This window comes from Macaca mulatta, chromosome 2, assembly GCF_049350105.2.
Source record: "Macaca mulatta isolate MMU2019108-1 chromosome 2, T2T-MMU8v2.0, whole genome shotgun sequence".
NCBI classification, from domain to species: Eukaryota; Metazoa; Chordata; class Mammalia; order Primates; family Cercopithecidae; genus Macaca; species Macaca mulatta.
Genome location: NC_133407.1, coordinates 115709887 through 115726015, shown reverse-complemented (window position 1 = coordinate 115726015; position 16129 = coordinate 115709887). Strand labels below are relative to the sequence as shown.

The window sequence follows — 16129 nt, the reverse complement described above, 5'->3', positions numbered from 1 at the left end:
GTAACAAATATTAGCCACTATTTTTATTTTCCATCTGGGGTTGTCTGAAGCCCCTTGCTGGCCACCCTGGGCACCAGCAGGGTGGCTTAGGCCTCCATCCCAAAGGTCAGCGTTGGGCCATACCTCCATTGAGTTTCTCTGGCACAACACATGAAGTGTAGGGCTTGGCAAACCCCTCTCGGGAATGCCAGTCTGGCTTCCTTGCTCCACACCCTTCCCAGCTTGGCTTGGGCTGAGTTGGGCTGGGCCTGTGCCAGGCTCAGAGGTACTCTCCATTCTTGAGGAAAGGGCCGTTGAGAGTATTCCTTTCCCAGCTACGCATTAACAAGAGGGACAAAGTCCAGAATGATGGTGACCAGGGTGTGTCCAGGTACTTTGCATTTCCCTCTCTGAGCATCCAGCTGGCTGCAAGGCAGGTGAGGTGAGTCTCCACCTTCAGAGGAGGCACCTGGGTTCAGAGTGGCAGTGGGACCTGTCCAGGATGCGTGCTTTGGTCTGAGAGCTCAAGACCCAGTTCTGTGCCATTCTGCCAAGGAATCCTGGGCAGTGCCCATCACCCAGAGAAGATGAGAGAGAAAAGGTCAGCACTTGGACCCAAGTGCAGCTGTAAGTGGGAACAGAATAAGGATATTGAGTGCTTTGCTCATCTTTGGGCCTTGCTTTCCTTAGCTGGGCAATAGGATCATAACCCCTGAAATGCCTGCCTCACAGGGTTGTTTTTTGTTTTTTGTTTTGTTGTTGTTTTGTTTGTTTGAGACAGAGTCTCCCTCTGTTGCCCAGACTAGAGTGCAGTGGCACAATCTCGGCTCACTGCAACCTCTGCCTCTCAGGTTCAAGTGATTCTTCTGCCTCAGCCTCCCAAGCAGCTGGGATTACACCACCATGCCCAGCTAATTTTTGTATTTTTAGTAGAGATGGGGTTTCACCATGTTGGCCGGGCTGGTCTTGAACTCCTGACCTCAAGTGATCACCTTCAGCCTCCCAAAGTGCTGGGATTATAGGCATGAGACACTGTGCCCGGCCCTCACAGGGTTTTTTTGGGGGCGATCAGAGGAAAAGCCAAAGCAGAAAGAACTGGATAATGGAGTTGGGCATGGGTTTCAAATCCAGCTGTGAATCTTACTTGGCCATAGACTTGGGCAGGCCACAACCTCTTCAAGGCTTGGTTTCCTGATTTGTAAAGCTCTCCCAGCCCTGCCACTTGTGGCTGGCGGGAGGGTCAGGTGAAGTCCTGTATTTCAGAGGCTTATTGTTTAAACTGGCAAGTCCCTAGCCCTCTGGGAGTTTCCTGTTTAATATAGAGAAAGATTGGGAAACAAGGCCAACTCACATGGAAAGTGAAATAGAGTGTTGTAAGCAACTCCAGATGGAGGAGGAGGAGGAGGAGGCTATTACTCCAACAGGCGCTGAAAGAGGAGGATCCCAACCACGAGGAAGGCTTCCAGAAGAGAAGCGAGTGCTGGCTAGAAGGGTGGATCTACATGCGACTGGGAGACTGGGTGAAGGCTTGGATGGAAAAGGCTCAGCCCTGTGGGGGTGGCGGTTGGGGGATCAGCATGAGTCAGCCCGAACAGCTGGGCAATGGGAGTATGGTCAGGACCTGGCACCAAGAGGTCAGACCAGAAAGGCCCTAAACGAGCCACAGTGTTTCCCAGTGTCAGGGCCCAAAGAACCACCCCCAGGGTACTGGTCAAAATGCAGATTCCTGGGCCACACTCCTTTGATTTGACCCAGAAATCTGCATTTTAACCAGCCCACCTTTCTGGTGAGGTAAGGGTGAGGTATCTTGAGATATGTTTCTTGAGTGGTTCAAGGTTTGAGGCCTTGAAGGGCAAGGCATAAGCCATGAGTTCTAGTCCTAACTCTGAGATCTTGAGCAAATCACCTCATGCCCTAAGTCTTAGTTTTTGTGTCTGTGAAATGAGAATGACCCCACCTACCTCAGTGATGAGTCTGGGTGGGCCCTATTCTGCTCCAGTTGTGATCCTTCTGGGCCTCCTCTTCCTGCCTCTGCCCCCTCCTCCTCCTCTTCTTTCTTTTCTTCTTCTCCTTCTCCTTCTTCGCCTGTCACGCCTCCCTTGTCATTCCCTCCTTCCCCATCTTCTTTTCCCTTTCTCTCCCTCTGCCCTCCTTCCCTCCTTCTCCCTCCTCCCTCCCTCCCTCCCTTCCTCTCTCCCTCCCTCCCTTCCTCTCTCCCTCCCTCTCTCCCTTCTCAGAGCCACAGTATAAACTCATCTTATCACTTGCTCTGGCCCTGGGCAGCTGGAGTTGAGGCAAGGTCAGGCCCCATCCCAGGGATGGCGCTGGGGCCTTTTTTCCCTCCCACCCAGTCTGCATCATGGTCTTCGTCACCATCACTATCACCATCAGGGGCTGCTGCACATAGTACCACCCAATGGTCAAGGCAAAAGGAAAATGTCAACCCCAGCCCCCAGAATTCACCCTTTTTGTTCTGGGCCTCAGGAACTATTTTTATTTTTCCCCCTTAAATAGCTGTTTATTAGCAGTGTGCTGGAAAGGGTGATGGAGTTAGCATTCACAGACAATACCACACACCACTGTCACGAAGGAGGCAAGAGCGCAGGCAAGCCGGCCTGCAGCCCCGAGGAGGAGTCCCCCTCTTCAAGAGAGTGTGGGAGGGGGCAGGGCCTGGAGTGTTGGGGGGCAGCCTGAGAACACCTCCGTGTACTAGGCGTGGTTAAAGACGAAGAGGAACTCATTAGCAGCAGCCCCGGCCTGACCGCTTGGAATGTACTTTCCTTGACAGGTGAGGCTATTGGCCAGGGCTCACTTGACATACTCCTTCTGCACAGCCTTCAGGTTCTTCTTCCTGCCCCAGGCCTTCAGGGCAGAGGCCTGCAAGGTTCAGCTATAGGAGAAGGTCAGGGCCCAGGGCTTCAGGAGGGGGCACTTGTTAATGGCATTGAGGTTAATGGACACCTCCTTGCTCTGGCTTCCAGATAGGAAGTGATCCCAGGGACAGCAGGGGACACTGTGCAGTGTAGCACTTAGTTTTTGTGTCTGTGAAATGAGAATGACCCCATCTGCCTCAGTGATGGGTCTGGGTGGGCCCTGTTCTGGCCCAGTTGTGATCCTTCTAGGCCACTTATTCCCTAGAGTGTAGCGCTTGTGACAGTTGCCATGGCAATCTCCTTGTGAGAAAACTTCTGGATGCAGGCTTGGCCCGGGGTGACCATACTGGACTTCAGCAAGGTGCCTTCCAGGTAGATGTGGTGGTCACTCAGAGCCTTGTAGACAGCAGCCACACCTTCTTGGTTACATACTGACAGTACTTCAAGTCATGGTCCCCACTGAGGAGGATCTCAGCCTCCACGATGAGCACAATGCCATTCTGCTGGCAGATGCTGGCATAGCGGACCAGGACATTGACACACTGCCATTTTCTTTTGTTTTCTTTCTTTTTTTTTTTTTTTTTTTTTTGAGACGATATCTCAGTCTGTCACCCAGGCTGGAGTGCAGTGGTGCAATCTCGGCTCATGCAACCTCCGCCTCCCAAGTTCAAACGATTCTCCTGCCTCAGCCTCCTGAGTAGCTGGGATTACAGGTGTGTGCCACCATGCCCAGCTCATTTTTGTGTTTTTAGTAGAGGAGGACGTTTCACCATGTTGGCCAGGGTGGTCTCGAACTCCTGACCTCAAGCGATCCGCCTACCTTGGCCTCCCAAAGTGCTAGTATTACAGGCATGACCCGCTGCGCCCAGCTGATGTTGGCATTTTCAATGATGGCGAGGGCTGAGGGGGTGTGTTTCCCAATCTTCAGCATGTGATGCCACTTGGCAAAGTGGGTTCCATCCTTTTTTTTTTTTTTTTTTTTTTTTTTTTTTTGAGACGGAGTCTCGCGCTGTGTCACCCAGGCTGGAGTGCAGTGGCGCGATCTCGGCTCACTGCAAGCTCCGCCTCCCAGGTTCACGCCATTCTCCTGCCTCAGCCTCCGAGTAGCTGGGACTACAGGCGCCCGCCACCACGCCCGGCTAGTTTTTTGTATTTTTAGTAGAGACGGGGTTTCACCATGTTAGCCAGGATGGTCTTGATCTCCTGACCTCGTGATCCACCCGCCTCGGCCTCCCAAAGTGCTGGGATTACAGGCTTGAGCCACCGCGCCCGGCCCCATCCTTCTTGTCTGGGGCACAGCGCTCAGACAGCCCATCCAGCCCTTGGGTGGTAGTCTCATCATTTGCCCTTGCCAGGGGTAGCACCCCCTTTTCTACCTTGATGCCCACAACACTGCCTTTGGATTTGATAACTTGGGGGAAGGGACACCTATCATCCACCTTTTGGTACAGCATCTCATGGAAGAGGATGATGCCCTCGATGCAGGGGTTCATGCAGTTGTCAGCTGTCAGTCGCAGCTGGCGGTAGAAGCACTGCTTCTCCTTGGTATTCTTGGTGCCAATGGACTGCAGCCACTTGGCAACTCTTCCAGTGGACTCATCTGCAGCCGGGATGCTCTTGCCCAGAGCCACGATGTGATGCGTGATGTCAGACAGCTCCTTCTTCTGCTCTGGGGTCAGCAAAGGGTATTGGTAGGGCATGGTACTGGTGTTAACAAGTTCCTGGCACAGGAGAGGGGTGGGTTTGCAGGATGTGGTGGTGGAGGGTGGCAGGCTGGCAAGTGGACTCAGGGAGAGAAAGCAGCACTCGTCACCAGGACCCATTCTCCCAGGAACTATTTTTAGCAGCACCCCTCCAAGAAGGTGAGGTAGCTCAGTCTGGGCAAACCTGCTGCTTTCTTCTGGGCCTCAGTTTCCACATCTGTCAGCCAAGCAAGAAATCCTGCATCCTTCTCAAGGAGAACCCAGGTGGACATAGGACTCCTCCAACTTGTGCTGCTGCTCCTTGGGGGTGTCAGTGCCCTTCTATGCAGTGGTAGATGGGGGCCAGCCTCACACAGTGGGTAGAGGATCTGGAAACAGCTCAGCTCTGCCCTGAACAGTTGGAGGCATGAGCTCCAGTTTACAGTGATGGGGCCCAGGAGCCACCATGTGAGATGGAATTTCAAGGTTGGCAGAGCAAAAGCGTTCTGAGGTCTCTGGCGCTGGCCTTGTCCTAACCCTGCCTTTGGAATCCCGTTAGACTGTGGTTGCAGAGCAGGTGAGCTCTGGTTTGCGAGAAGAGAGAGAGGGGCTGGAGTGGAGCAAAGCCAATAAATGCTTCAGGAGGCAGGTCTGGAGTGAGGGGGCTTTGCAGGGAGCAGCAGCCCCCATCCTAGAGAGCAGAAAATGTCCCAGAGGACCCATGAACCCAGCCCTCCAGCCTAGCAGCCACAAACTGTGGCCTAGATAAATTCTGTGTGGCCCACATAGTTCTTGCCTTTTTTTTTTTTTTTTTTTGAGACGGAGTCTCGCTCTGTCGCCCGGACTGGAATGCAGTGGCGCAATCTCGGCTCACCACAAGCTCCGCCTCCCGGGTTCACACCATCCTCCTGCCTCAGCCTCCCAAGTAGCTGGGACTACAGGCACCTGCCACCAAGCCCGGCTAATTTTTTGTATTTTTAGTAGAGACGGGGTTTCACCGTGTTAGCCAGGATGTTCTCCATCTCCTGACCTTGTGATCTGCCCGCCTCTGCCTCCCAAATCCTCGGCCTGGGATTACAGGCATGAGCCACCGCGCCTGACGTTCTTGTTTTATAATAAAATGTGAATTCCTTGTCAACATTTAACCAGCAGGAGATTTCTCATCAAGCCTCAGATGTTCAGCTTCTTTTGAGGAATCAGCAGACCTGGAGCGCCTGGGCTGGCCCAGGCAGGGTGTGCTGTCTCCAATTCTCTATCAGCCCTCCCTTCAGTGTGTCCCCAACCCTGAGGAATGTAATGTCCAAGCAGCGACACCTTCCTGGCCTTGTAGGCACCAGTGTGTGTTCCCAGCCCTAAGCCATTTTACAGCCAGGGAGACTGAGACTCAGAGAGGGGAGAGGACTTGCTCGAGGTCACACAGAAAGTGATGTTTGGGCTGCAGGGAGACCCAGATGACCTGATTTCCGCGTCTCCCACACTGCGCTCACAGCCTCTGGAGGAGGGTCTGGGGTCAGTGGCTAGGGGAAGGATCAGGCTAGCTATTAGTGGCTCCCTGGAAGGGACTGGCCCAGAGGTGGATTCCTCCATGCTTGTCATCATCCCCCCAAGCCCCTACATGTGGATCAGGCAGATTAGGGCCCCTAATGGGGCAGAGGCAGGCACAGGCTGAGCCCTCTCCTGTGGCCAGCTGTGCCTGCCCTTGCCTCATCACCTTCAAGGGGCCCTGGTCTGCCTGATCCACTGCCGGGGCTTGGGGGGATGAGGATGCGCAGTGTGGGGAAGCTCCCTCCCTGTCCTGAGCTGCTGGGCAGACAGACATCAGCAAAGAAGCCGTAGCAGGCTGTGACCAGTGTGGACAAGGGTGCTGGATTGGAGAACGGCGGCATGGGAAGGGGGACCCACCTCAGGGCTGCACCCTGGTGTCAAGGAGATGACACCTGGGACAGAATGACCAGGCTGAGGGGCCCTCAGTGAAGGCTAGAGGGAGCCTGATATGGAGAAGGAGCATGGAGGAAGACAGGGAGGCTGGAGTCAAGAGAGCAGGGGAGAGGGAGGGGTGTGTGGTAGAGCCAGGCCAGGAGACGTTAGAATCCTGCCATCATCAACAGTGCAATTATCCACCAATTCAGGGACCTTATTTCTCTCTGGCCCTGTTGGCATTTAAAGGCCTACCCGCACCCCTTCTTTCCAGACACAAGGGAGCTGGAACAAAGGGGAGCAGGAGTGAGAAGAGAGTGAGCATGGATCAGCTAGGCAGGGCCAATAAGGAGAAGGCCAGGGAGCATGCGAACCTGCTGAGCAAAGATGGCAGCAGCAGCTGGTGTGTGCAAATGTTTGACCTGGCTCTGTGATTATATGCACAACCCCAGAGCCCCCACACGGCCACCCTACAGATGTCAGTACAATTATTAACCCATACAAGGGACAGGGGCTCAGAATAGTTAAGTTGCCCAAGGTCATGCAGCCAGCAAGTGGGGAGTGTGGCTGACCTCCTGGCCCTTCTGGCTTCCGGTCCAGCACTCCACCCTGTGGGGGCGGGGTGAAGAAGAAGGGAAGAATGAGGCTGGGGCAGCTTCAAGGGTCTCAGGTCTCAGGGGAGGCATTTTTCTATTTCTGGGTGACAGGACCAGTTTGGGCAGGCAGATGGGGGCACTTAGCCAAGGAGGCTGGCCAAGACTCTGGCCAGCCGCCGGCCACCCAACTCAGGAGAGGTTGCCCACTTCCAGGAACTTCTGGGCAGCCAGCCACAGCCTCAGAAGGCAGGACTCCTTCCAGACCCCACACACTGGTGGATACTGCTCACTCTCTCCCCTGCACCTGGCCAGCTATTCTGGGCCCAGTTGCACAGCACCCAGGGCCCACAGCCTGGCAGAGGCCTCCCACCCTCCTTGGCTCCCTCCTTGGAGGTTCCTAGAAGGAAGAAAGGGGGCCCTTCTGGAAAGAGGAAAGGGTTTGCTGCCACCCTAAAACCCATCTCCTCTCCCTGCTCCCACAGTCACCCCCTTATTGAATGATCTGTGTTAACGGTAGTTAACAGCCACTACCAAATTGAATTGTGTCTCTACTGTAGTGTGGTACCAGGCACTGTGTGTTTCAACTCTCACAGGCCCCCTGTGAAGCAGCTACCTGCAGCCCCATTCTCAGAGTGTGGAGGCGGTGCGCTGCCTGGGTTCGACTCCCCACTCCATCCACTGTGTGCTCTATGTTCTTAAGCAGTTGGCACAGCCTCTCTGAGCTTGAATTTCCTCATGTACAGAAAGGGAGTCTTATTTTCTGTACTGGCTAAATGCTGTGTGTCAACTTGGCAAGGCTATGGTGCCCATTGTCTTATTAAATACTAGTCTAGGCCAGTTGTGGTGGCTCATGCCTATAATCCTAGCACTTTGGGAGGCTGAGGCCCTGGCCAACATGGTGAAACCCCGTCTCTACTAAAAATACAAAAATTAGGCGGGCATGGTGGCATGCGCCTGTAATCCAAGCTACTCTGGAGGCTGAGGCAGGAGGATCACTTGAACCCGGGAGGCAGAGGTTGAAGTGAGCCGAGATCAAGCCACTGCACTGCAGCCTCGGCAACAGTGAAACTCCATCTCAAAAACAACAACAACAATGACAAAAAAACAAAACAAAACAAAACAAAAAACCTAGTCTAGATATTACTGAGAAAGTATTTTGTACATGTAATTAATATCTAAAACTGTTGACTTTAAGTAAAGGAGATTATCACCAGTAATATAGGCCTCAATCAATCAACCGAAGGCCTTCAGAGCAAAAACCAAGGTTTCCTGGAAAAGGAGAAGTTCTGCCGCAAGATGTAATGTAGAGATATTGTCTGAGCTTTAAGCCAGCCAGCCTTCCCTACCGAGTTCCAGTTTATCAGCCTCCACGGTCATGTGAACCAATTCCTTAAAATCCATCTCTCTCTCTCTCTCTCTCCTATTGCTTCTGTTTATCTGGAGAACCCTCTCAAGGGTTTCCACTCACAAGGTCGATGAGACACTGCTGCTGTGATTGGTGGAGGCACCTGTTCCTGGAAACAGCATGCAGGTAATATTAGCTCTGGGCTACAGATGAGGGAACTGAGCCTTGGGAAGGTGACTTGTCCAAAGTTTCAGTGCAGGAGTCAGGATGTAAGCTGGGCCTGCCTACCTGCAGCTGCACCGCAATCACTGGGTCTTCACCTTGTCATCCACTTCCTTGTCAAGACCCTGGGACCAAGCTACCCAAGGGGCTACTGGTGGCACCCTCTCTCCAGGACTTGCCTTTGAATTTAATCAAAACCCTCAGGCCCTGGTATGGGAAGTGAGACTAGAGGCTGTTGAGTCCCCACTGACACTGAGTTAACGGATTCTTATGCAAGACTAGCAGGCTTGTGATGCCAACACCAACGTTCACCTGCCTTAGAATTGCCATGGCCTTGATGGGGCCTTTGGAGTTGAGAGTGAAATCAGCAAAGGAGAGCTAAGTGACAACCCCTGACCTTGGGGAAGACTGCTCAGCCCTGCTCCTCACTCTGTAGACCTAATAAGCCTTAGCTTTTGCAGCATAGACCTGGGGTCAGCAGTGCAGAAGCCCATAGGGTCCAGACAGGTGAGGACAGTGGGTACCCTGGACCCCTGGGCTGAAGGACAGACACATTTCAGCTCTGGCTCCTGGTGTGTCCAGAGCTGCTTCTTGTATTTCTAGAAGAGACTCATATCCAGATTTTTTTTTTTTAAGAGACATGGTCTCTTGCCGGGCACGGTGGCTCACGCCTGTAATCCCAGCACTTTGGGAGGCCGAGGCGGACGGATCACGAGGTCAGGAGCTCGAGACTATCCTGGCTAACACAGTGAAACCCCGTCTCTACTAAAAATACAAAAAATTAGCTGGGCATGGTGCTGCGCGCCTGTAGTCCCAGCTACTCAGGAGGCTGAGGCAGGAGAATGGCGTGAACCCGGGAGGTGGACCTTGCAGTGAGCCGAGATCGCGCCACTGCACTCCAGCCTGGGCGACAAAGCGAGACTCCATCTCAAAAAAAGAAAAAAAGAGACATGGTCTCACTCTCTCCCCCAGGCTGGAGTGCAGTAATACAATCATGGCTCACTGCAGCCTCAACCTCCTGAACTCAAGTGATCCTCTAGACTCAGCCTCCTGAGTGACTGGAACTCAGATGTGCACCACCATGCCTGGCTAATTTTTAATTTTTTTGTAGAGATGGGGTCTTATTATGTTGCTGGGCCCTGGCCTCAGGTGATCCTCCCACCTTGGCCTCCCAAAGTGCTGGAATTACAGGTGTGAGCCACTAGGCCTGGCCTAATCACATACAGACTTTTATATGAGCACTTTGAATTTTCATTTTTTTAAATAACAAAAGCTTATTTATTTGAATAGATATCTGCATATGATAATGTAAATAGTGTGACAGAGTAAACAAAGAGATTTCCCTTATCCAGGTATCTTTCCATACACAACCACTACTCCTGAGTTCTCATAGGTCCTTTCAGAAATATTCTACTTATTCATTCAATATTTATCAGTTGATCACCTGAACATATAAAAAAGTTTTTTTTGTTTGCTCTTTGCTTTTTGTATTTAATACTACACCTTGAAAAGGGCTGCATCCTTTTTGACAGCTGCATAGTATTCCACCCTGCTGATGCACCATGATTCACTTGTCTAGCCCCTTACTGTTCATTTGCTAGTTTCCAGTGGGTTACTTCTATCAGTGTCCTTGAACATATTTCTTCATGTGGGGTGAGGACTTCTGTGGGGTATTTAGAAACAAAACACTGCCTAGCCAACATGGTGAAACTCTGACTCTACTAAAAATACAAAAATTAGCTGGGCGTGATGGTAGGTGCCTATAATCCCAGCTACTCGGGAGGCTGAGGCAGGAGAATTGCTTGAACCCGGGTGATGGAAGTTGCAGTGAGCCGAGATCACGCCATTGCACTCCAGCCTGGGTGACAAAGTGAAACTCCTCTGTCTCAAAAAAAAAAAAGGCCGGGCGCGGTGGCTCAAGCCTGTAATCCCAGCACTTTGGGAGGCCGAGACGGGCGGATCACAAGGTCAGGAGATCGAGACCGTCCTGGCTAACATGGTGAAACCCCGTCTCTACTAAAAAATACAAAAAATTAGCTGGGCGTGGTGGCGGGCGCCTGTAGTCCCAGCTACTCGGGAGGCTGAGGCAGGAGAATGGCGTGAACCTGGGAGGCGGAGCTTGCAGTGAGCCGAGATCCGGCCATTGCACTCCAGCCTAGGGGACAGAACAAGACTCCGCCTCAAAAAAAAAAAAAAAAAAAAAAGAAAAGAAAAGAAAAAGAAAGAAAGAAAACCACTAGGTCAAATGTTAGAATCTTTTTTTTTTTTTTTTTATGAGACGGAGTATCGTTCTGTCACCCAGGCTGGAGTGAAGTGGCATGATCTCAGCTCACTGCAAGCTCCACCTCCCGGGCTCACACCATTTTCCTGTCTCAGCCTCCCGAGTAGCTAGGACTACAGGCACCCGCCACCACGCCCAGCTAATTTTTTTTTTTTTTTTTTTGTATTTTTAGTAGAGACGGGGTTTCACCATGTTAGCCAGGATGGTCTTGATCTCCTGACCTCGTGATTCTCCTATCTCAGCCTCCCAAAGTGCTGGGATTACAGGCGTGAGCCACCGCGCCCAGCCAGGTCAGAATCTTTTATTCCAACTTTATGTTTTTTTTCTCTCCTCTTGAATTGTCTGTGTTCTTGTGAGTGGCCTCAGATCCTTGATGGAGTGAGGCAGCTTCCAGGAAATGGATCAGTAGGCTTTTTTTATTCAGCAAATACTTACTGTGCACCTACTGTTTGCCTAGTGTTGAACTAGGTTCCAGGATGGCAGCTGTGAACAAGGTAGATGTAGTCCCTATTCTCGCAGAGTGGACACTCTGGTGGGGGAGACAGATGTCCAGAAGGACACAGCATCCAGACACATAATCTTGTGAGGGTGAGAGCTCACGTGGTGCTCAGAGTGACAAGGACAGTGGCTGCTCTGTTTGGAAGCTTAGAGAGGCCTCCCTGAGGAAAGGATGTTCAGGGTGAGTCCTGAAGGAGAAGGAGCCAAGCTGGCGATGATTTGGGGTGGAGCAGGCCAGGAGCTGACCAGCGCCCCAGGCCGGGGGATCTAGTGCCACACTCTTGGTCACCTCCAGCTCTGGCCACTATGCTTTGGAATATGGGAGGGTTGGAAATATCACCCATCCATGCCCAGTGCCAAGGAAGTGCTAGATAGATCTAATTATGATTATTATTATCGTGACTGAAACGTGAGCAAGGAGGCATGGCAGAGAAGTTGGAGGGACTTGGGGAGCCTTGAAAGCTGGGCTCCAGGCCCCCTTGGGAGGGGGCAGTGCAGAGGAACTGGAAGGCCATAGTCCTCCAAGCCCTCAGGGAACTCACATTATCTGGTGTAGCTTGTGGGAAGGGGGCATGGGGCAGCTAAGGCAATCTGGGCCCAACAGAGGGGGCCCTGAGAACCAGCCAAGGGATGGGTCTTATTCTGTAGGCTTTGGGATTAGAGGACAGCTCTGAAGCCTTGGGACTCAACCCCGGCTCATTAGGTGCCAGACCCAGCCTGGGGTTGGGGGAAGGCGGCCACAGTGTTTACCCAACCTCCAGAGCCCATCCAGCTTGATGCAGTGGCCTGGTTGTGACACCCCTCAGTGCTTCCCCCCAGCTAACGGCCATCAGCCCACTCAGGCTCCAGGTTCCTCTTTGCTGAGCTACTCACACCAGGGTCTGTTGGGACTGTGCCTTCATTTCACTGACCTGGGGAGTTGGAGAAATTCAGCAGGGCTGGTGGCTCACAAGAGGTACCCAGTGAGCATTTGTTGAATGAATGAATGAATGAACATACAAATAAATGCATGAATGAATGGAGTGGGTAAATAAACGAGGATTATCTGTGAACTATGTGCAAGTGAGTGTGTGTGGGTGAGCCCTTAGGCCCCAGAGATAGGGCCATTTGTGGGCCCAGAGATGAGGCCATTTGTGGGCAGGTTGTGTCAGCAAAGAGGTGAGTGTGGAAAGCTAGGGTCAGATGGCTGGTCAGCAGATGGCCTGGAGAGGGCCAGGGGAAATGGAGCGAGGCCATTTGCTAGGCACCCAGTTGAGCGTCTTCAGGAGCCTTCCTTGGGGAGATCTGTAAGTGCCCATGTCCCGACACTCTGCCACTCCACTGCCACCCATGCATATACAAGCTCCCATGGGCCCTCCTCTGTGTCTATGCCATCTTCCCCAATGGCTGTCTCTAAATTCACCCTGGAATAGACCACCTCTGATCTCAGGCTGGTCTGTGGATGGTGTAGTCAGGAGTCAACTGAAGCCCCTTGAAGCTGAGCCGGAGTGGAGGCTGCAGTCAGACCCTCGTTCCCCTCCTGGTCCCTCTCCCTCTCTCTTCCTTGACCACCACCTCAGAAGATGACCGTAGCTGTACAGCAGAAGGGCTCTCACTCTATATTTGTGTAACCACATTTAGAAAATAGTTTTCCACAGCCTGCTTGTGTCTTAGCAGACAGAAAACTGCCGGCCACTCTGAAGTGATATTTCAAGTTTGGAAGTTCTTAGGGCCTAGTGTCTGGCAGCATGGTCTGCTGGTCACATTCCTAGGTGCACACCATGAATATCTCTCAAATACATGCATAATCCCAGGCCCACAGGTGCCCAGAGTCACGAACACCCTTTCACACATGGCCACATGGCCAACTGCTCTGGTCATAGGGACAGCAGCACCTTGTGACAGGTAGATACATGGTGTAGTCACAGCATGCCCCGGGGCTGTGACCTTGTCACAGAGGCACACATGTGCAGCCATGGTGTGCCATGATTGTGACGTCATCATACATGGGGTCACACACACAGGCTGAGCTGTGCAGGGCCACAGGCTTGCTCTGCTTCACCCCTCATCTCCACCTCCCTACCACAAGTGCAGCCTGGCTTCCCTGGGATCATGATGCCTTCCGCTGCGCTCATTCCTGATGAAGTCAGGACTATCATGAACCCCTTACTGGCCCTCCCTCTGCCTGCCTCCTCTGTGGCCATCCTGCTCAGGTCTGTCCTGATGGCTCTGTACACCCCTGAGAACTATTAAACTGACCAGAGCATTGACTAGGGAGTTCCCAAGGGCATGAGAGCCAAGCTGTATGACCCTAACAGTCCTGTCTCATTTCTGGACCTCAGATTCTTCACCTATTTTTTTAAATGTTATTGATATATAATAGTTGTACATATTCTCCACCTGTTAATACAGGCATAGACCTGGTGGTTTCAAGGCTTTTCTGGCACCCATGATGGGGAAAGCTGTGATTCTGTGGCCCCTCTGGCATTTCCCGGGCCTTCAGGCTTCTGAGTCTACTTGAACTTCATGCCCAGGTGCCTCTCGCTAATGAATGGGCCTCCACTGAGATTTTCTTGGGAACAAAGGAGAGCTCAGTTGTTCTTGAGGTCTCAAAGGGGCCCCTGAGGCAGGCCTGATGCCTGGCTGTGTGCAAGGACCAGAGGAGTGGTTGCCCAGCCTGGAGGCAAGTGCTGGCTGGACTGACCTCCTGGGACCCACTTAAGCTTTCTACAAACAACACATCATCTGGGCTGAGTGGGTGGTTCTCAGGGGAAAAAAAAAAGCCTTCTAGGGAAGCTGCCTCGTGACTTGGCCCTGAGCTCAGGCAGGGTGGGGACACTGAGCACCAGAGAGGTCATTGTTCCGTGAAAGCCAAGGCAGCAGCCCCTCCCTCTTCCCCTTGTTATGCTTGGAACCTCCAGACCGTTGGACTCCCAGGGCAGCCCAGGGAGTCAATGTATGAGGGGCTGAAGTCAAGTCCTTCCAGAGCTTGGGGAAAAGTCAGTTGGTTTATAAATCACCGGAGTTTCATCAGGGTCACCATGGGGGAGCTTCATGGATTTTTCAAAGGGCAGTTGTTGGGTGGTCACTCTGTGCTGGGTGCAGTATAGGAGCTCGGAGAAATAAACCAAAATATACCTGAAGTAGCATTTTTCAGTGTGGCCTATGTTCATGAAGTGGTCTCTGGAAAAAATATTCCACAGTCAAGTAAGTTAAGAAAGGGTATTATGTAATTCACCTGGCCTGAGCAAAGGTGACCTGGTTTCTTTTTTGTGGGATTTGGAGAAACTTTAAAAGGCTGTGTGTTTAGGCCTGGCTTGGTGGCTCAAGCCTGTAATCTCAGCAGTTTGGGAGGCTGAGGTGGGTGGATCACCTAAGGTCAGGAGTTCAAGACCAGCCTGGCCAACATGGTGAAACCCATCTCTACTAAAAACACAAAAATTAGCCAAGCATGTGATGGCGGGCACCTGTAATTCCAGCTATTCAGGAGGCTGAGGCAGGATAATTGCTTGAACCTGGGAGGCAGAGGTTGCAGTGAGCCGAGATGGCGCCACTGCACTCCAGTCTGGGTGACAGAGCAAGACTCGATCTCAAAAAAAAAAAAAAGAAAATAAAAGGCTGTGTGTTGAGAGAACTTAGGGGTGTGGGTGCAGGAGCCTCATTTCCCACATGCAGCTGACCATAGAACTCATTCTGCTCACAGCAGCTATCTGGTGGGGTCTGGTGGGGTTGGAGTTCTCGAGGAGTCCTGGAGCAAGGTTGCTTGAGGGGAATAAGTCATCCCTGGAGAGCTCCTATGACACCATCTCTGTGCCCTGCCCCTGGTGTCCTGATTTAGCAGGGCGCCTGAGAATCTGCATTTCTACAAGTTCTCAGGTGCTGCTGTCGGACCACACTTGGAAAACCACTGATCTATCTCAGAGCAGCCAGAGTGATCTTTTAAAAGCTAAGCTGTGTGAAGTTCCCTCTCTGCTCAAAGCCTCCCCGGGGTTCACTGTCACTCAAGGTAGAAGCCAAGTTCTTATAGGAGTCAACAAGGCCCACTGACCTCATTGACATTCACCCACAACTCACTTTTCTGTGCCTTAAACCCACCCTGCAAATCCTCAAGAGCACCTCAGGCCTTTGCTCCCTTCTGCCCGTAATGTTCCTGCCCCAGATGTTGGTGGGGCAACCTCTTCCCATCCCCCAATTCCTCCACCCCTACTCTTGTACCCCTGCCTGCCCTGGCAAGGCAGACTGTTGGTCACATTCATAGATGCACACCCTGAATATCTCTCAGATATATACATAATCCCGGGCCCACAGGTGCCCAGAGTCACAAACACCTAAGCAGCTGGGCTCTTACACAGGAGGACACAGGGGGGGCTTTCTGGTCCCATATACATCTACCACCTTGGGAAAGGGTTGAGAGGGAGCTGAGGTGTCCAGGCTGGAGCATAGGGGAGTGACCCTGTGGGCAGCTGTGTGCTCTGTCACTGGTTCCATGAACCTTATCAGTGCTGCCCTTGTCCTAACCCTGGAGCACTCTGTGTTCTTGATGTATCTGCACAGAGGTCACGGCAGTACAGATGAACTTAGCTCACCCAGCTGCCCACAGTGACGCTGATAAGCTCGCAAGGCATCCTGTGGCAGAAACCAGAAGGTTCTGTGTTGGGCGGGAACTAGGGCCAAGCCTGTCTTCTCCACCCCAACCTCCATTGGCCCTGACCTGGCTTGGGGACGACCCCGGTGGGTGGCTGGGGGGAAAAGGTTTA

General features: G+C 52.4%; 1 protein-coding gene and 1 pseudogene across 2 annotated transcripts in view; one reads left to right on the top strand and one right to left on the bottom strand.

Moving 5' to 3' along the window:
* Positions 1–261: 261 nt before the first annotated feature.
* Positions 262–16129, top strand: part of POC1A (POC1 centriolar protein A) — a 122420-nt gene continuing 106552 nt past the window's right edge. Inside the window, exons 1-2 of one of the 2 annotated variants that reach the window (XM_077992993.1) lie at positions 262–421; positions 8491–8578. In XM_077992993.1, coding sequence (XP_077849119.1) covers positions 8573–8578 — 6 coding nt within the window. In that variant the 5' untranslated portion in view covers positions 262–421; positions 8491–8572. Of the gene's footprint in view, positions 422–481; positions 607–8490; positions 8579–16129 lie in introns of those variants that run through there. The other variant, XM_077992992.1, reaches the window with a different exon arrangement.
* LOC698034 (fructose-bisphosphate aldolase A-like) lies at positions 2565–4801 on the bottom strand (annotated as a pseudogene).